Raw genomic sequence first — 21,227 nt, 5'->3', positions numbered from 1 at the left:
ATCCCAGGAATGCAAGGATTCTTCAATATACGCAAATCAATCAATGTGATACACCATATTAACAAATTGAAGGAGAAAAACCGTATGATCATCTCAATAGATGCAGAGAAAGCTTTCAACAAAATTCTACACCAAATTATGATGAAAACCCTCCAGAAAGTAGGCACAGAGGGAACTTACCTCAACATTATAAAGCCCATATATGACAAACCCACAGCCAACATCATTCTCCATGGTGACAAACTGAAACCATTTCCTCTAAGATCAGGAACAAGACAAGGTGGCCCACTCTCACCACTGTTATTCAACATAGCTTTGGAAGTTTTAGCCACAGCAATCAGAGAAGAAAAAGAAATTGAACCCAAATCAGAAAAGAAGAAGTAAAACTGTTACTGTTTGCAGATGACATGATACTATACATAGAGAATCCTAAGGATGCCACCAGAAAACTACTAGAACTAGTCAATGAATTTGGTAAAGTAGCAGGATACAAAATTAATGCACAGGGGCTTCCCTGGTGGCGCAGTGGTTGAGAGTCTGCCTGCTAATGCAGGGGACACGGGTTCGAGCCCTGGTCTGGGAAGATCCCACATGCCACGGAGCAGCTGGGCCCGTGAGCCACAATTGCTGAGCCTGCGCGTCTGGAGCCTGTGCCCCGCGACGGGAGGGGCCGCAATAGAGAAAGGCCCGCGCACCGCGATGAAGAGCGGTCCCCGCACCGCGATGAAGAGTGGCCCCCGCTTGCCGCAACTGGAGAAAGCCCTCGCACGAACCGAAGACCCAACACAGCCAAAAATAAATAAATAAATAAATAAATAAATAAGAAAATCCTTTAAAAAAAAAAAAAAAAATTAATGCACAGAAATCTCTTGCATTCCTATACACTAATGGTGAAAAATCTGAAAGAGTAATTAAGGAAACACTCCCATTACCATTGCAACAAAAAGAATAAAATATCTAGGCATAAACCTACCTAAGGAAACAAAAGACCTGTATGCAGAAAACTGTAAGACACTGATGAAAGAAATTAAAGATGATACAAACAGATGGAGAAATATACCATGTTCTTGGATTGGAAGAATCAACATTGTGAAAATGACTCCACTACCCAAAGCAATCTGCAGATTCAGTGCAATCCCTTTCAAACTACCAATGGCATTTTTCACAGAACTAGAATAAAAAATTTCACAATTTGTATGGAAACACAAAAGACCCCGAATAGCCAAGCAATCTTGAGAAAGGAAAACGGAGCTGGAGGAATCAGGCTCCCAGACTTCAGACTATACTACAAAGCTACAGTAATCAAGACAATATGGTACTGGCACAAAAACAGAAATATAGATCAATGGAACAGGATGGAAAGCCCAGAGATAAACCCACGCACATATGGTCACCTTATCTTTGATAAAGGAGGCAAGAATATACAGCGGAGAAAAGACAGCCTCTTCAATAAGTGGTGCTGGGAAAACTGGACAGCTACATGTAAAGGAATGAAATTAGAAAACTTCCTAACACCATACACAAAAATAAGCTCAAAGTGGATTAAAGACCTAAATAGAAGGCCAGACAGTATAAAATTCTTAGAGGAAAACATAGGCAGAACACTGTATGACATAAATCACAGCAAGATTCTTTTTGACCCACCTCCTAGAGAAGTGGAAATAAAAACAAAAATAAACAAATGGGACTTAATGAAACTTAAAATCTTTGGCACAGGAAAGGAAACCATAAACAAGATGAAAAGACAACCCTCAGAATGGGAGAAAATATTTGCAAATGAAGCAACTGACAAAGGATTAATCTGCAAAATATAGAAGCGCTCATGCAGCTCAATATCAAAAACACAAACAACCTAATCCCAAAATGGGTAGAAGACCTAAATAGACATTTCTCCAAAGAAGATATACAGATTGCCAACAAACACATGAAAGGATGCTCAACATCACTAATCATTAGAGAAATGCAAATCAAAACTACAATGAGGTATCACCTCACACCAGTCAGAATGGCCATCATCAAAAAATCTACAAACAGTTAATACTGGAGAGGGTGTGGAAAAAAGGGAACCCTCTTGCACTGTTGGTAGGAATGTAAATTGATACAGCCACTATGGAAAACAGTATGGAGGTTCCTTAAAAAACTAAAAATAGAACTACCATATGACCCAGCAATCCCACTACTGGGCATATAGCCTGAGAAAACCATAATTCAAAAAGAGTCATGTACCACAGTGTTCATTGCAGCACTATTTACAGTAACCAGGACATGGAAGCAACCTAAGTGTCCATCAACAGATGAATGGATAAAGAGGATGTGGCACATATATACAATGGAATATTACTCAGCTATAAAAAGAAACGAAATTGAGTTATTTGTAGTGAGGTGGATGGACCTAGAGTCTGTCATACAGAGTGAAGTATGTCAGAAACAGGAAAACAAATACCGTATGCTAACACATATATGTGGAATCTAAAAAAAAAAAAATATATATATATATATATATATGGTTATGAAGAACCTAGGGGCAGGACAGGAATAAAGATGCAGATGCAGAGAATGGGCTTGAGGACACGGGGAGGGGGAAGGGTAAGCTGGGAAGAAGTGAGAGAGTGGCGTGGACATATATACACTACCAAATGTAAAATAGGTAGCTAGTGGGAAGTAGCCGCATAGCACAGGGAGATCAGCTTGGTGCTTTGTGACCACCTAGAGGGGTGGGATAGGGAGGGTGGGAGGGAGACGCAAGAGGGAGGAGATATGGGGATATATGTATACGTATAGCTGATTCACTTTGTTATACAGCAGAAACTAACACAACAATTTAAAGCAATTATACTCCAGTAAAGATGTTAAAAAAAAATATATATATATATATATAAAGAAGCTGCCATGAAAAGAGGGTTAACACAGGTCTTTTGGAAGTTACGAGAATCCAGCTATGATTCTGGTTTAGTCAAAAAGTAACAATTAAATTTTAAAATGAAACCTGGGAAGAAACAGCAGTTGCTGGTATTTGTCTGAAAAGCACTGGAGGCTTTCTCATGCCTCATGTCTTCGCTGCAACATGAGCAAATAGCATTAGATGAGCTCCCGGGATGGCCTGGCAGAGGTGTGTGAACCACACGGCGGTCTGCAGCCTCAGCAGCCCAGGTGCTCAGACCTGCATCCTCCGTGGAAGCCGTGGGCCAGATTTCTCTCAAGGGGTGGAGAAGAGCAGACACGTTCAAGGTCATTACTCAGCACGAACAACACCAGGCTGCATTGAGCCGGGGTCCTCTTTGGCACAGAGACATGCCAGCGAGTTCGGAGTCCTGGCCGCCGAGGCAGCAGCGGCCGGGCCGGCAGGAAGCAGGGGTCTGGGGGCCTCAACCTGGAGGCCGGCGGCCGGCCCAGGGCAGGGGCAGCGTGAGCCGCTGGGGAGAGGTGAGCGGGCTTGTCAGGGCGGGGGGCTGGTGCAGGGGTTTACGTGCGGCAAAATCAACGCAGGCCAGAGTGTGCCATTGTGTTCGGCAGTAGTTAAAGGAGGAGGCCAGCATTTCCAGAGGGCTGGAGGCTGCTTCGGGGGGAAGTCAAGCTCCTAAGTGGCTCCTTGAGCAAGAAGGTTAGGTCCTCTTAACTGTGACGCATGTCCAGGCTCAACTCACTTGGCCCTGAACTCTTCTGAAATCTCTCTGGAAGTTCAAGGAGGCCAGCCCTTTTGTGCAAGATGTCGCCCGAAAGAGGCTTAAAAACTCGTCCTCACTCCTTCAGGATCCTCTGTGCTGCCCGGGAGGCCTGGTCGGAGATTCCGTGGGGGAAGTGCTGTCTTCAGGAGGTCTCATGGGAGCAGGGAGCCTGCAGCGTTTCTTCCTCTGCCAGACAGTTTGTCTATCGGGAAAATTTCCTCCTGTGTGGCAACTTGAGCTTATGGCTGAGTCGAGGTTTGTTCAATGGACTCAGGCGAATGGGGACTGGAGTGCTGTGACCGTCCTCTGGGCTCCGCTTGGCGAGCAGCCCGACAACTGCCCGCCTCCCCAGACTCGGGAGTGTAGCTCGTTTAGTCCCTTGCTCCTCACGCCCTCAGTATTCCAGACTCATGAGTGGATAATCCCATGGCCATCTGAAACGCAAGGTCATGGAGGGAGTAAAGAGAAAATCGACCTTTGTAGGCAAGGGAGAAAAATGGAATTCACGTCATGAAGTGCACTCCAATCTGTGCATGAAAAAAATGGCTCTTTCTGGTATCTGAAAAGTTTAGGATAAAAAATATATAATTCGAATTGCAGGAATTAAAACACAGGAAATCTGTTGCTTGTTCCCATTTCCCGCAAACCTGAGTCAATAGCAGCAACATACATGCTGGCTAAGATGTCCTGGGTGATACTTCAAGGCCAAGTGCTTCATGTGCTTTATTTATCTCATTTAATCCACACGAGAACCTTATATAAAGTATGTACTGTTACTGATTCCCATTTTCTTTTCACAGTGAAGAAACTAAAGCTAAAGATTAGTTAACAGCCCAAGGTCAGGCAGCTAGTAAGAGACAAGAGGTGCGATTTGATCCCAGGCTGATTACAGAGACTTAACCATTTGTCTTGTCCGAGCAAAAATTGCACCAAAGTTAAACAAGCAAGGAAGACTTCATTCAAGGCTACTGCAGGAGGGGAGAGAGGCCAGAGCTTGGGGTGAGCTCAGCTCTGCTGAAGGAAAGGGCAAGAAAAATGTTTGTCCCTTTTACAACTTGGAGCAAGTTGCCGGCCCTGAGGAAGTTAGGCTCCGACCCTCCCCAGAGACTGGGATGTAGCAGCAGCTCCCTGATTGTTTACGTTCCAAAAAGATGCCCCCAGGTCCTTGAGAAAGACATTCCAGTTTTACAGCTGGAAAAAGGCCATTTTACAACTGGCAAAAGGCTTTTTCAAAGATAAATATCTCAAAGGAGCAGAGAAAGAATTTAAGTAAATGCTCTAAGAATAGGGGAGTCAAGGATCCAGGGTCAGAAGAAACGTGTCAAAATTTACTCAGTCCGAGGGGAACGTTAAGGCTGTCTTGGTCCTAATACCAGGGTTGCTCATCTGGGGGGCTCCTGTGACCCACCAGGTATTTGGAAAAGCGTGAAGGCTTTGGAGCACTACCTTCAGCTCCAGCCACAGGCAAAGCCGCCCACAGTGCAGAGGAGAAGCCATCCCCACAAAGCCTTGTGCCCCCAGGTGGCAGCCGCGCCCCATGCAACGCTGCTCACAGTTCCGGAGCCTATAGTAGGAGACGATGAGATCGGGCCGGTCCTGAGTCAGCCCTGGCAGGCGTTCTGTGGGTTACCAGTCACGCTGGCAAAGATCAAGGCAGGCAGGCCCTCACCGTCTGACACGAGCACAAAGGGCTTGGATTAACAAGAGAATTTTATGCAGAAGCACTGGTGGCAGGGAACAAACGAGACGCCTTACTTAAGAGTTTCTCTGGTACAGAGATAAGCTGCTTTTCTTTTCAGCTCATTTGGCAAACCCTTTAGAAAGGTTGTCAAAGTCAACACGGAGCTCTCTAGAGCTGTGTCTAGAGCACGATCCTCTGGCTTCTCTCCATGCTCTCAGCAGCAGCCCCCGTGCCCTCCTTCTTGAAACACTCTCTTCTCTTGGATTCCATGGCGTGTGCGTGCCCGCTTTGCCTCACCTCACTGGCCATGACTGGAGTCTCTCCTGTGAGTTCTCTTCCTCTCCGTGACCGCTAAATGTTGGAGCATCAGACACAGAGCCTTCCCCTCTTCTCCAGCCATACGTTTCCCTGGGTGATCTCATCCAGTCCAATGGTTCCCTATACTATTTATGCACCAATGACTCTGAAATCAAAATCTCCAGGCCTCACTTTTCTGGAAACTCTGCATCCACGTACACAGCTGTCTACTTGGCGTATCCACGTGGCTGTCTGATGGGTATCTCAGAGTAAGCATGGCAAGGAGAGCTCCTGCTGCCTGCCCCAAGCCTGCTCTTCTGCCAGCCTTCCCGTCTCAGAAAATGACATCATCGCCCACCCATTTCTGCTTGAACCCAAAATCTGGCGTTAGCCTTGATTTCCTCTTTCCCTCATCACTGCCCATCATTAGTGAGTCCTGTGACTGCCTCCGGCTGTGCCCCAAACGCACCCCCTGCTGTCTCCTGCCGCGGGTCCCACTCTAGTCGAAGCCACGGTTGTTTCCTGCTTGGACTGTTGTAACTGGTCTCCTGACTGGTCTCCAGTCTTGGTATGTTTCTTGAACACACCAAGCCTGTTCCTGCTTTAGAGCATTTACACTGGCTGTTCCCTCTACCTGAAACTCCTCCTCAGACATCAACAAAATTGGCTCCTTCTTTTTTTTAATTGAAGTATAGTTGATTTACAATATTACGCTAGTTTCAAGTGTAGCGTAGTGATTCAATATTTTTATAAATTATACTCCATTTAAAATTATTACAAAATGATGGTAATATTTCCCTGTGCTGTACAATATATCCGTGTTGCTCATTTAGTTTATACATATAGTAGTTTGTGTCTTTCAATCCCCTACCCCTATCTTGCCCCTCCCCTCTTTCCCTCTCCCTGCTGGTAACTACTAGTTTGCTCTCTGTATCTGTGAGTCTGTTTCTGTATTGTTATATGCATTCATTTGTTTTAGTTTTTAGATTCCACATATACGTGATAACATACAGTATTTGGTCTTTCTCTGACTTATTTCACTAAGCATAATACTCTCTAGGTGCATCCACATTGTTGCAAATGGCAGAATTTCATTCTTTTTAACGCCTGAGTAATATTCCATTGTGTATATAGGTACCACATCTTCTGTATCCATTCATCTGTTGGTGGACACCTAGGGTGCTCCCATATCTTAAAGGTTGGCTCCGTCTTGTCATTCACTCTCAGCTCTGTACCTCCTCAGAGAGGCCTTCGCTGACCACTCAGCCATTTACCGTTTTACATTCTCCTTAGAACTTGTGATATTTTCATTTATCTTTGTGTCCTTCCCCTAGAAGGTAAGCTACATGACAGGAGAGATTTAGAATATCGCTGCAGTGGTTGCTGAGTGAGCAATAGGATGAATGAATAAGTGAATTATGTTTTTGTTACTTCTCTGAGTTAACAGTCATACTGCCATCTTTGGAAATATCTTTTTCATTAGATACCAAGACTGAAATCAAGCATGACCAAAGCCTAAAAAAAGAGTCACAGAGAAATTCATATGATGAAACATAGCATCTCAGATCATTCTAGGCCCTAAATATAGTTTTCAGTCTCCCTCTCTCAAATTGAGGTCTTGCCTGTGTGGCAGTGGCTGAGATGCTAGCTGGGACCCTAATGCAAAGAGTTTCCGGCCCGACCCTTGCAACTGGTCTCCTGGTTCTCTCCCAAACAGAGATAGGGAGTGATGTCATAATTAGGAACCACTGCCATAAGATAATCAAGTAAAAAGATGTGCTAGATAAAATCTAGTTTTAAAAAATCACTAGATGAAATCAGTAAACTATCTACAGAGCAAAAATGCAAGTAAAATACAGAAGCTTCTCCGTGGAACGCTACTCCTTCACAGCTGTTCACCTCAAGGATTGCTAGCACATTTATTCCTTTCTTAACACGACCGCCTTTCACGAGGCTCTGCCGTGAAACCACATATGACGCATCCACTCTCTTCTCCGTAGAACTATCCCCTCCCTGCCAACCTCACAGGTGAAGGATGGTCCTTCCCCACTAAGTGTCACCATATGCTTTCCTGCCCTTTACCTTTTAGAGGTCAAAACGAATTAACTTTTGCAATCCCAGCTATCTATTTTACACTTAGAGTTTTAACATATGAAGTAAGTTATGATAGACACAATTTTTACCTTTCTTACATACACTCCCAACATAATCAAACTAACAATGTACTTTTAACTTCCTTTGAACCTCCAAAAAGTAATCTGTTCACTACCTTTTTCCATAGGTGCTGAGTTTATTTTCTAAGGCAGAGATTACGTGTTTAGAAACTTACAGAGAGATATGCAGTCAAATGCTTTACCACTGAGCTATACCCCTTTAGAGACAGATTTTGAACCTAAGAAAAGAGCCAAACCTATTGTTCACCTTCTGTGGAAAAACAGCTCATGTGCTACAAGAATAGAAGCTTCAGGGATTCTGAGGTCTTTTATTACAATTTTCTCATGACAGTTGGCATGGGCCAATTCAGAGAAGACATTTTAATGTAAAGGCACCAATTTTGAAATCAGTATGGAAAAAAAAGTTTCAAAAATAGACTTATCAAATAATTTCTCATATGGATTTTTTTTTAAATTTTATTTATTTATTTATTTATTTTTATTTATGGCTGTGTTGGGTCTTTGTTTCTGTGTGAGGGCTTTCTCTAGTTGCGGCGAGCGGGGGCCACTCTTCATCGCGGTGCACGGGCCTCTCACTATCGCAGCCTCTCCCGTTGCGGAGCACAGGCTCCAGACGCGCAGGCTCAGCAATTGTGGCTCACGGGCCTAGTCGCTCTGCGGCATGTGGGATCTTCCCAGACCAGGGCTCGAACCCGTGTCCCCTGCATTGGCAGGCAGATTCTCAACCACTGCGCCACCAGGGAAGCCCCTCTCATATGGATTTTTTATTCTTTCAGTAAGGACTGGACTAAGCTTCATGATAATAAATGGCAATTGTCACACAGAAAAAGATTGTAATAAAATTAGTATCAGTGACACAATATTGAGGAAGGAACCAGTACTCACTGCCCCGCAGTCCCTCCTGTGATACACTAAGAAAGTGAGAGAAAAGCCATCCACTGTTACTGGCTTAAATAGAGTTGTTTCCTGCCAGATGCTTCATTTTATCCTCTTTTCTTTCATCTGCATCGTTTTCAAGGTCCCCTGGTGTGGGATTTTGTGGGACTCACACTCTTCATATCATGGTCCTGTTGTCACAAACTGGCAGTGTTCCTCATTCATTTTAATTTCACTTTATTATTTTACATCCTTTTTCACCATTCCCAATTCCACTCTCTCCCCATCGCTGGCACCCACTCAACTGTATTTTATGTATAACCTTCTAGCCCCACCCTCTATATATTTGTTCAAAATATGTGCATGTTATGGAAAATTCATAGTATTGCCTTTCGAGTGTCATTATTCATATAAGTGGTATTGTACTACAAATCTCATTCTGTTTCTTTCTCTCTCACTCAGCCTTATGGTTTTTTTTTTAGTTTATTTATTTTATTTATTTATTTTTGGCTGTGTTGGGTCTTCTTGCTGGGCGCGGGCTTTCTCTTGTGTGGCGAGCAGGGGCTACTCTTCGTTGTGGTGCGTGGGCTTCTCATTGCAGTGGCTTCTCTTGTTGTGGAGCACGGGCTCTAGGCACGCGGGCTTCAGTAGTTGTGGCACACGGGCTCAGTAGTTGTGGCTCGTGGGCTCTAGAGCACAGGCTCAGTAGTTGTGGTGCATGGGCTTACTTGCTCCGCGGCATGTGGGATCTTCCCGGACCAGGGATCGAACCCGTGTCCCCTGTATTGGCAGGCAGATTCTCAACCACTGCGCCACCAGGGAAGCCCCCAGCCTTATGTTTTTAAGATGTATTTGTGTAGCTCTGTGAACACTATGTGTGTAGTGTTCCATTATGTGTATATCCATGCTTTATTTATTCCATCCCCTAGTGATGCATACCTAAGTTTCCCCAAACTCTTTGCTACCACAGATAACTATTCAGCAAATATATTTGTGCCTATCCCCCTATTACCTGTATGAGGTTTTCTCATGTGCACTCACGTATGTCTGTGTGTGTGCAGGAGTCATAAGGTATATGCATACTTAATTTCTACTGAGTCATAGGGTATGTGCATACTTAATTTCTCTAAGTACTGTTTGTCTGATCAGATTCTGAGTGTAAACCTCAAACTTTACTGGTTGATTATCTATTTCTGTCAATAGTTCTGTCATTGGTAGCTCTGTATTCTTTGAGGCTATTTTGTTAGTTAGATGTGTTCTTAATCTTTTTGATTTATTGTTCCTTATACAAGTATGTAATTTCCATCTTTATTCCTTCTGATGTTTTTCATCACACAATTTTATTTCTGCTCTTAAAACTACTATGCAATTCTTCTTGTTGTTAATATTCGCCTGGTGTTTTTATGCGGGTGTTGGAATCCTTTTATTTAAATGTGTCTTAGATAATATAATGCTGAATCTTCTAAAAATCTAATTTGAGAATCTCGGTCTTTTTATTCATTTACTGTAACTACTGTCATATCAGGGTATGTTTTCTGCCATCTTACCCTGCATTTCCAATTTACTATGTTTTCTTTGTTTGCTCACCCACCCCTCAATCTACTTTCCATTGGTTAAATTGAATATTACTCTACTGATTTAAAACTTTTACATTCTACTTGCATTCCTCTGGCAGCTATGCCTAACTTCTTAAGACTCATACTTATGCTTTTTTATCTATCATCCACAAAAACAAATCGATATCTCTGTTCTCCTGAATAAGAGACCAAGAACCCTCTGACCTCCTTCCCCACCTCACTACTTGCCATGTTGACATCATCTGTGGTTTTAGTTGCAGAATCTTATGAATATACTTATTTTAACTGCTTAGGAGAAAACATTAATATTTGCTGTTTTTCTTTTCACTTGCTCTTATTTCCCGCATCTTATCTACTCTTGGATTCATTTTCATTTTTACTCAAGAGCAGTTTTTTCTAAAACTTCGTAGGTGAGTCCTTCCTAGACCTCACATGCCTGCGAATACCTTTACTGGCTCCCTATTTTCATCAACACTGTGAGGATATTAGTCCATTGTCTTTTACAGGCAGTGTTGCTGCTGAGAGGTTAGATGTAAGTTACACTCTTACTCCTGAACATGTCCTTCTTTTCCTTTAATATTGCTTAACTTCACTATAATGCAGCAGTTCTTAACCTTTTGGAGGCCAGTTTGGTAAAGTCTATGTCTCTCTTCTCAGAGTAATATTTTCTATGAATAAAGATACAGAATTACAAAAGAAACCAATACATTTATCAGAACATTTAAAATAACAAGTTTGTTTTACAGCAGTAATACGTGTGCTTCGTGCTTCAGAAGGCCTCCCTCCCTCCCCATCTGCTGTGGCTGATTCTTAAACCAGTGCTGGATCCTCACCTACTGAATCCGTACTCTCACTACCCGTTCCCTCGCTAAGAAGCATCTCATTACTACATTGACAGGGCTGTCTCAAAAATAACCAAATCGAGTAGGCTTTTCCCGTTTTCTCCTTTTGCTTGGCCTCCGGTGTCATTTAACACTCGTAAGCATGCCGTCCTTGCAACCCTGACCTCAGCACCTCCCACGGTTCTGTCCTCGGCCTCTCTGCCCGCTCCTGGCTCCTCTCCCTCTCCATCCCAGCCCTCACTTCTTTTTCTACCGCCCTCCTGTCTTGGGAAGCTCCTGCCGCCTGGGAGGTTGGTGGGCAGAGCTGTGCTGATCCCTCCCAAACCCATAAATCCGGCCTTGACCCGGGACTGACATCTTTAAACGCTTGTTTGGAGCCTGGAGTCTGAGAGTAAGAGAGCGAGGTAACAGCTCTGATTCTTGGCTGTGGATGAAAAGGGAGTGGATACAGTTGTTTAAAAAATAAAGGCTTTTAAAGGCAAATAATAAAGACAGAGAGACAGAGACAGGGACAGAGACAGAGAGGTGGATCAACCTGGGTCAGGTTCCTGGTCTGTGCATGCGTGTGTGTGCATGCATGTGTGTGCGTGCATGTGTGTGCATGAGTGTGTTGCATGAGTGCGTTGCATGCATGTGTGCATGTGTGTGCATGAGTGCGTGTGCGTGCATGCGTGTGCGTGAGTGTGTGTGCATGAGTGCGTGTGCATGCGTGTGTGTGTGTGTGTGTGAGAGAGAGAGAGAGAGAGAGAGAGAAAGAGAAAGAACATGGGATATGTTAGGATCAGCAGAAAGCAGATGCTAATTTTGCTCCGAAGATGAGCAGAACTCTCCAGCAGGATACATCATATGAGCAATCACATACAAATATTGGTAAAACAAACATTTAGACAGAGTTGTAAGCTGATATATTTGAAATCTGGCTTTGCGTTGAAGTTTTCTGAAGTGACGATTAATAATTTAAAGTTTGGATCTGGCTGGGATCTGGAGGTTTACCACTGTACTCTCTGTCAGCCGCCACTTCTGTGAGGGACTTGGAACCATAAGACCCATTGCAGAGTGGCAGTCCTCTGAAATAGCGCTGTCAGACCGAGTGTGGGGAGATAACCAACCTCCCACCATCTAGGGGCCAAAGCTCATCACTGCTCTGGTTTTAGAGATGCAGTATGAAGCTTTTGCGCCAAGAAAAAATACAACTTCAAAGACAGCATCAAAGAAGCATCTCCTGTTTGCGGCCTAGAGACCAGTTTGGGTGTCCATATGTCCACATTCCTGGCTGAACTGTGAGTGTGGCATTCCCCTTTCAGCTTCAGCCATCCTGGGACAGCACTGTGCCAAGCGGTGAGTGATTTATCTCAGATGGTAATCATTCTGTCAGCATGTTCCATACCTCAGCACAGCAAAGTCAGAGAAGAGGCTCATTCGATGCAAGCCCAAAAGTCAGGATGCAGCTACAGCACGGCGAGAGTGCAGGCTTAACAGCCAGAAAGCCTTGGGGGTGAATTATGGCCTCTTACGACCCATGTAACACTGGGCAAGTCAACTCTCTTGGTCTCAGTTTCCTTACCTGTAAAATGGGGGTGATAATAATATTTCTCTCTGAGAGTTAAAAATGTAAAATTTGAAACAGTAGCTGGAACAGCTAGCATTCAGTTAATATGAGCTTTTGAAATAGCTAACATTTTATCATGGTTGCCCTCCCGCCACAGCCTCTGGAACAAATTCAGGCCTCTCAGCACCATCCCCATCGTGGAGCAATTCACATTCAGACACATATGAGTGTTTTCTGCTATCAGAAACCCAGTTATTTTCTCCATCTCTATTTTGAAGTTTTCTTCTAGTTTGAATACTTTGGATTCACATATTCTGCATGTCCTCTCCTCAGAGGATGTAAGAAATTCATGCAGTGATAATGAACTTTAAAAAAATCCATCCTACTGAATGATGTTATGAATGAGAACTCACGAGCATTATCTGAAAAAACAATCCTCCAAAGCCCCACTCTCTGAGTTTGGATAAACTTTTTCATATATGCCCTCCAATATCCAGCTGACAGAGGCTTCCCTGATCAATACTTGTCAGTCACGCAGCTCTGCACTGAATAATGTAAGCCCACATCCTTGAACTCTCTCCACTACTAAAGAATCTGGGCCATTCTGAGGTCCTCAGCTTAACCAGATAACTGGGTTTTTACTTTACACACCTGTACTGACACTACAGGGTTTTCTCCATGTTCAGGTTGACAGTCAAGACCTCAGAGACAATGGTAACACGTAAAACAGGGGACACAGTGGGTGCAGCATCAGCCAAGCTGCTGATGGGGGCCCAGCCTGGCCAAAGCTGCCTTTGCCCCCTGACCTACAGGGGCCAGGTCTGACTGCCATGGAGAAGAGCCAGGGTCTAGGTGGGTCACCTGGACACAGAAATCACAGCTGTATTTCCTGTCAATCTTTTATGCCAGCCAGTCATGTGTTCAGCGCCTCGATGCCAGCTTACAGCTCTCCCAATCCAGAAGCGGTCCCCCATAGCAGACAAGAGAAGGAAAACACCCATCCTAATCCTGAACCTCCCAAGGAAATAGTGGAGTTAGAAGGAGAACTCCAAGGTCATTCTCTCAGGCAGGCCTGGACCAGCCCAAGCTTGAAGTTAACCCTTTACTCACTGTATTAGTCTGCTCAAGCTGCCCTGACAAAATACCACAGACTGGGTAGTTTAAACAACAAAAATCTATTTCTTACAACTCTAGAGGCTGGAAGACCAAGATCAAGGTGCTGGCAGGGTTGGTTTCTCCTGAGGCCTCTCTCCTTGGCTTACAGACCTGTGCCTTCTCACACGGCTGTTTTTCTGTGTGCTTGCATCCCTGGCATCTCTTCCTCTCCTTTCGAAGGACACGCTCACATTAGGGACCCACCCTTGTGACCTCATTTAATCTTAAGTGCCTCTTTAAAGGTACTATCTCCAAATATAGTCACATTGGGGATTGACGCTTCAACACATGAACTTTGGGGTGACACAATGCATTTCATAACACTCATGGTACCTCTGGTATCAAATTCACGTACACTCATCTTAGCCGTATTTAACTTCCAACTCTGTGCTTCTGTAGAATTTTGTTTATACTGAATAATGGTAATAATAATAAACAGCTACCATTAAGTGAGCATTAGTACAGAGGGGGTATTGTCACTTGTTATTAATATGACCCTGCAAGGTACATATTTTTATGCCAGCTTCATACATGAGGAGGCTGAGGCCCAACGAGGAGCTGGGAAGATCAAGCAGTGAGCAGCGAAGCCAACACCCAAGTAGACCTTTGTGACCACAGTTCATGCTCTCCACACCTCTGCTTCCTGCCTCTCCGGTGTCAAATTTGGCCTTGAACCACAGTGTGGCTCTTTGTGATTACATTACATTTCTGTTAACCTGAGAGCAAGAAGTGTGTCTCCCCCATCTGTTTAGGAATGCCTTTCCCGGTGCCTTACACACGTGCCCTGGCGCCTTTGCGTCTCTCAGCATCTCAGAGCAGCTCCCCGTCTCACCCCCTGCCCTCACCTGCAGGGCGGTGCCTCCCTTACCTCTTTGTCTTCCCAGGGGTGTGCACCTGGATACTCCTTCTGTCAGTTTCTCAGTGGGGTCTGTCCTAAGGGCTCTATTTAAAATGGGAATCTCCCCCACCCCACTCCCACTCCCACTCCCACTTAACCCAGACTGACTTCTAACAGGCGATACACTTAACTTACTTATTGAGTTTATTGTTAAATTTCCCTCTCCCTCGGCAAGAAGATAAGTTTTGCAAGGGCAAAGACTTTTGTGTGTTTTGCTTCATAGTGCCTTCTAAACATCTAGACAAGGCTAGCGTATAGTTGCTGTGAAATAAATACTTAATTGAATGGATAAATTAGATTCCTCGTGTGGGAGCTTTGGTGCGATTCCTCTCTGTGGCGAATGAATGGCCGGTCTCTCTGGGCACAGGTGCTCTGGAACCCAACTTAGCTCCTTAGAAAACAATTAAGCTCCTAGTCTGAGGACAGTGCTTTTTAGAATTCCTCCTGATCATTATTTTCGCCCTTTTTGTTTAATTTAATACCTGATTATTTTGCCCCAATCTTCTGTGCTTTTGATGGTTGTATTATTCATTATGGATAGTTACAACATTTTCATAATTAATCTTTAACTGCAATACTTGAATAGCATTTCACATGAAAAATGATTTACAAATTAAGCCCACGTCTCACCTTGGGTAATTATCACAGGTCTAACTAATGTGTGTGAGGCCCTTGCATGGCAGGGGGCTCTCTCCAGTGACAATGTGTTGATTTTCTAATTAACAAAGGTTAAGCAGCCTTTTTGCTCGCAGACCTACAATTTAAACTTATGACATTTGTCACCAGGAAAGATTTCTATAGAGCACATAACTTGAACTCAAATAATTATCACTGGTTCTAGTACATTAACATCCTTTGCATAATATATAATGACCATTTTCAGGACAAAAGATTTTTCTTCATATTGACTAGATCAGTAAAAGTACTTTCCAGCTCACTGACCCATTTAATAAATCAGGGACCATGTTTAAAAAAGAGTAAGTTATTTAGTTTTCCTTTATATAGAGACAAATGGCATTCCACTTACCTTCTTTGTAAATTAAGAAGTGGGAGTATAAAACTTTATTTAATGAAGGCAACAAATACAAATTAGACTATAGTCATATGTTATGGTCAATTAAGGGAAGGAGGGGGAAAAAAAGGTCAGGCAGCAGTGCAAAGAGGAAAAAGGAAGCAAGAAGAAATTTAGCAGAAATTGACAGTAATTTGCTGAAATGGGGAGAGGGGGACACATAAGCCCAGAGGGAGAGATTGTACATCATGGACCAGAGTAATTTAGAGCTGGAAGGACCAGAGACTTCTAGTTCAGCCTCCTTTTATGTATAAGAAAAACTGATGCTGAGAAAGATGCAGCGATTTGATGAAAGCCACAGAACTGACCAAAAACAGTCAACAGTCCTGATAGGGAGAGCTATACAAACACAGAGGCAGGAACAAAGACTGGCAGATGTAGAAGCTCAGAAAGAACAAGACCAGGAAGAATCAGAGAGGCAGAGACAGAAAAATCTGCCCCTAAATCCCCTTACTGAATGAAGCCTGTGTGTGTACATAATGAAGCATATATACATATATCTAAATGTTTACCTAAATGATGTAATTAAAATATGACCTAATCTAGATGTACTTTCTCTGCCAATTGATGCTTTCTAAATCTCCATTTTTTTGGTCATATTAACATTTACTTAAAGAGTCTTTTTAAAAAAATCTCCTCAGACTCTCAACCGTTGCTGACACCTGTAAATGTCAATTATTTCCTAAATTAAAATACAGTCCAGATAGATTAAAGAATGAAATGTTAAAAGAGGTAAAATCATAAAAGTTCTAGGAGAAAATATAGTTGAATAATTATATTATTTTGGATTAGAGAAGGTATTTATAAGCCTAATATCGAAGGCAGAAATCATAAAAATAAGATAGATGCATGTGACTACATAAACGTTACATACAAGTTAACAAACACAAACTGGAAAGATGTAGTTGCTGAATTTACAACAAAAAATTAAAGACCCAAATATTGTTATCAATCAATAAGAAATATATATTCTCCTATTTCCCCCCAAAAAGCAAAGGTCATTAAGAAACAAAAAGTAAGAGTGAGGAAAACATAAAAATTATTCAACTCACAGTATTCAAAGCAATGCAAATTAAAAGAATGAACTCTTTTTTTTTTTTTCCCTCTAGCCTATAAATTCAAAAGTATCCTGCCTAGTATTAGAATTGGTGTGGAGAAGGCAGGAATCTTGTACCCTACTGGTGAAATACAAATTGATAAAGTCTTCTCAGAGGAAATTACATTGCAAATGACTTTAAAATGTTTATGCCCCTTGTTCCTAGCAATTACACTTCTAAGAATTAATTCTAAGGAAAAACTGGACAAGTATGTAAAGGTTTTTACAAGGATATTTATTATAGTATCATATAAAATGGGAATTGGAATAAGCTTTAAAGTCCAGTGGTATGGGATAGGGAGGGTGGGAGGGAGACTCAAGAGGTAGGGGATATGGGGATATATGTGTACATACAGCTGATTCACTTTGTTATACAGCAGAAACTAACACAACATTGTAAAGCAATTATACTCCAATAAAGATGTTAAATAAAAAATATATTTTTTAATTTACTTAGTAAAAAAATAAAATAAAATAAAATAATTTAAAAACTTTAAAAAGTCCAACGGTAGTGGAATGCCAAAATAAGTTACAGTGCCTCACAGGGTGGGCTGCTATGCAGATGTTAAGCAAGATGTTCTAGTTGAATATTTATTGCTGGGGAAAATGTTTTATGATATATTAAGTGAAAAAAGCAAATTTCAAAACAATGCATATACCCCGCTTTTTCCTTTATTTTTTATACATATGTATGTTCATAGATAAAAGTAGAAAAGGCTGTTTGCTAAAAGTGAAAGTCGTTCTATCTGAGGAGCATTATAGATTCTCTTTTTCATTTTGCTTATCAGTATGTTTATGGTTTCCACAATGAAAAACTATTACATTTGCAACCAGGGGAAAGGAGAGGCAGACATCTAAAATCCACGATTTAAAATTTTCAGCATATTTTGATAGGATATAATTGTCTTAATTAACTAGTGATGAAAATTTAAATGGCTAGGCATTTATTGAACGAAAGGCCCTTTGGAAAGCCTTAATGCAAGAACAAAAGCCATAGCTGCTAAAACAATAGATGCCAAATTGAAATTTCGACACACAAAGAGTGACTACTGGATTGAAATTCTTCCAGATCATAGCAAAGGGCCAAATTCCCCTTAGCCCAGAGGTGCAGCGGTGCTGGTGAGCAGATTGCAAAATGGGAAATCCTTCAAAGTGGTTGTTTCTAATCATTTCTTTTGCCATCTACTCTCCCATACCTTTAATCAAAAGGGGCATTGGGATCCCTTCAATTAATCCTCTTCTATTTAAATATTTTATTAAAAAATAACAATCCCTGGAGAATCATCACTCAGATCTGTGCACTGCCCAATGAGAGAACTGCAAGGCTTGGGTTTATAAAGATAGTAGTGCAAGTCATTTGCTATTTCACGGCTGAGGATTCACAGGCATAAGCAAAGGCTCATCCATCTCTGCAGCTAAAGCCTTTGATCCACCAGCCCTGTCTGATGAGTCGTCTAGATCGCACACTTTTTCTCAAGATACTGGAGTAAGTGATCAGAATCAATCTCCAGTGTGCAGCCTTGCCCAAAGTCTGCCAGTCCTATTGACCATGCCATTTTTAAAGACATCCAGATCTTTACCTCAGAAACGTGTACGTCTGTGGCGCCCCAGACCCTGAAGTTCTTCTGCATTAGACGATCAACACAGAACAGAGTTTAAGACCACAGCCTCGAGAATAAGACAGATCTGACACCGCTTTGGCACTTCGGAGCTATGAGTCCTTGAGTACATGACTTAATTTCTCTAAGCCTCAGTTTCCTTATCTGTTAAATGGGGGTAAGGTAACAATGCCTACCTCGCCAGGTTATTGTGAGAATCAGGTGAATATCATATGTAAGATGCTTAGTAGAGTACCTGCTACATAGCCCTCAATAAACAGTAACTTTCACTTTATTAACCATATCTTTTTTTCTAAATCCCCATCAGATTTCTTTTAATAATTTTAACTACTATCATTTTATTTAATTTCTAGAAAAGCTGTTAGTCTAAAATACAGGCATATTTATAAACTTGAGTTCCTCCTTTCGTACCAGCTGCTTAAAAAAATCATAGCTAAGGTTATTATAGATACAATCCACCTGTGATATAATTCTCCAATGAACCGTTCTATGAAATTTATTAGGAATATTTTAATATTTTCATGCTCATGAACCTCTAACTCCATAACTTACTCAGAAAATTACAGTGAATTTGTTTTGTGTGTTATGTGTCTTGCAGTGGCATTTAGACAAAAGCAATAAAATCTAAACTGACCTGGTAATAAATGTGGTGTAGCTGACTTCTGTGTAAAATTATCAACTCCAATTTCCAACCACCCCAGACAAGAAGCCCTGGGAACCTTTAACATGAATTTCAAAGCAAAGCATTTCTTGAGACAAGAACCAGGACTTACAATCACATTCCAAATGGATCTACTTCCTCTGGCTAATTGACTTGTTAACTATGCTAATATATTCATGTCCCTCTGCCTTTTTATATCTCTTCCAATAGATAATGCTATGGAACTGAATGCCATGAGATTAAAAACCAAAGAACTTAGAGAGTTCTGTAAACTTCTTTTCTATAGGAAACCAGATTAAACTTCCAAAGCAGCTTATATAATTTGTGTGTGTCTCCAGACATTTTAGTACTATAGCAAATGTATTGCTTCGCAGAAGACTGTCTCTTTTAATCAGGCATTATAGCCTACGGGGAAAAAGCTGCAGACTCTTCTATTAGGCAGGACCAGCTTGACAGCGAGCACGCCCCCTGCACGTGGCAGTCTCATCTCCGACCACAGTGGTCCGAGGGATGACGAATGGAACAGAAGCCACAGCAGAGGTGGTTCTCTCTGAGCTCCATGCCTTCTGTCTTCCCAGGTGGTGCCGGAGGCCAGCAGGGCTTTCTGGGCTGCATCCGCTCCCTGAGGATGAACGGGGTGACACTGGACCTGGAAGAAAGAGCAAAGGTCACATCCGGGTTCAAATCCGGGTGCTCGGGCCACTGCACCAGCTACGGGGCGAACTGTGAGAATGGAGGCAAATGCATAGAGAAATACCACGGGTACTCCTGCGATTGCTCCAGCACAGCCTATGATGGGACATTTTGCAACAAAGGTAAGTCAGAGCCAGTTTCCAAAGCCATTTTTAGACATCTTTGAAGTCCAGATCATCTATTGAATGGTTTTTTAGCTGTACCCAGGCATACTTCATTCTGAGGGTAAGGTATTTGGAATTCTTCTCCTACCTTAGGTAGGAAGTCTCCTAAACCATTCCATAATCTTTTCATTAAGATGAGAGAACCTTGGCGTGTGATGCAGAGTTTCCCCCAAATTCTAGGAAACCTTTCACTGGCTGGAACATTACAAAGCAAATAGCCATATCATGCCTTAATGGTGAGTGACAAAGTAAGCTGCCATTGAAAGAGGACTTGGGCCTGCCCCTCCCACTCAGGGGAGTCGGAAGGGTCAGCACATTATCTTGGACCTGTAGATCACTGCAGTGAATCTGTCTGTGCCGCCCAGTGGTCTTAATGCCCACCCCCTCCCCCAGCTGCTAAGAGACTGGATTCAAGCTGGACTCACAGGAAAGCCCCTCTGGCCAGTTACCGTCATTATCTTTAGTATCACTCTTCTACAGGGCGCCTCTGGGAGGGTCTCAGCCTCCACTAAACTGCAGGAATACTGAGACACCACATCTAATAGGTCTGTTATTACTGCATTATTTCAGTCTTGAATGATTAATCCCTAGTAAATTCTGCAGAGCCAGTCAGCTGACTCCAAGAGCCTGATGCTTATGCTTGTTGGTATACCCTGTGATCTTGCATGACCAGCAGAAATGCATTTGACTGGTCTGTGGCTTCCTTTCCCACTTGTAAACAGGAGGGATGGGGAGAGGCAGGGCTGGCACGCTTCTTAAGCTACCATTGAAATGCGCGTAAATCGCTCTTCTCTTTCTAAATGAACGTATAGCATTTGGGTAAAGTTCTCTGTAAACGGTTGGTGCATCTCTTTATAAGAAGCTTTACGTAAGTAGCCTATTCATACTCTCATGAATACGTGGAGGGTTGTTGAGGCTGGCATTATTCACACAAGATGCCACACAGAAGGAGGAACAGAGAATGTAACATTCTCTGTACATCCAGGCTACTGTCTGGCGGTGCTATAATATGAGCATAGAAATTAGGTCAGGCAGGGCTTGAAGAATGAGCGTGAGACAACAACAAAGGTGGAAAGGAACACCTTTGCTGAATGATCCACAGCACTTTACCACCGCTGTTACAGCGCGTTCTTCTGCTTGGAACAGCGTGGCTGCATGGTTTTCCCGTGGCACACAATGCGATGGGTTTGCAGAACACGTTAATTTTG

General features: G+C 42.6%; 1 protein-coding gene across 1 annotated transcript in view; it reads left to right on the top strand.

Annotated features, from left to right (window-relative positions):
- Positions 1-21,227, top strand: part of CNTNAP2 (contactin associated protein 2) — a 1,523,154-nt gene that overhangs the window by 1,288,521 nt on the left and 213,406 nt on the right. The window contains exon 18 of the mRNA XM_057550506.1: positions 19,741-19,977. Coding sequence (XP_057406489.1) covers positions 19,741-19,977 — 237 coding nt within the window. The remainder of the gene's footprint in view (positions 1-19,740; positions 19,978-21,227) is intronic.

Source organism: Balaenoptera acutorostrata, chromosome 7, assembly GCF_949987535.1.
Source record: "Balaenoptera acutorostrata chromosome 7, mBalAcu1.1, whole genome shotgun sequence".
In the NCBI taxonomy this organism is placed as follows: Eukaryota; Metazoa; Chordata; class Mammalia; order Artiodactyla; family Balaenopteridae; genus Balaenoptera; species Balaenoptera acutorostrata.
This window is presented reverse-complemented; position numbering and strand designations above follow the sequence as displayed.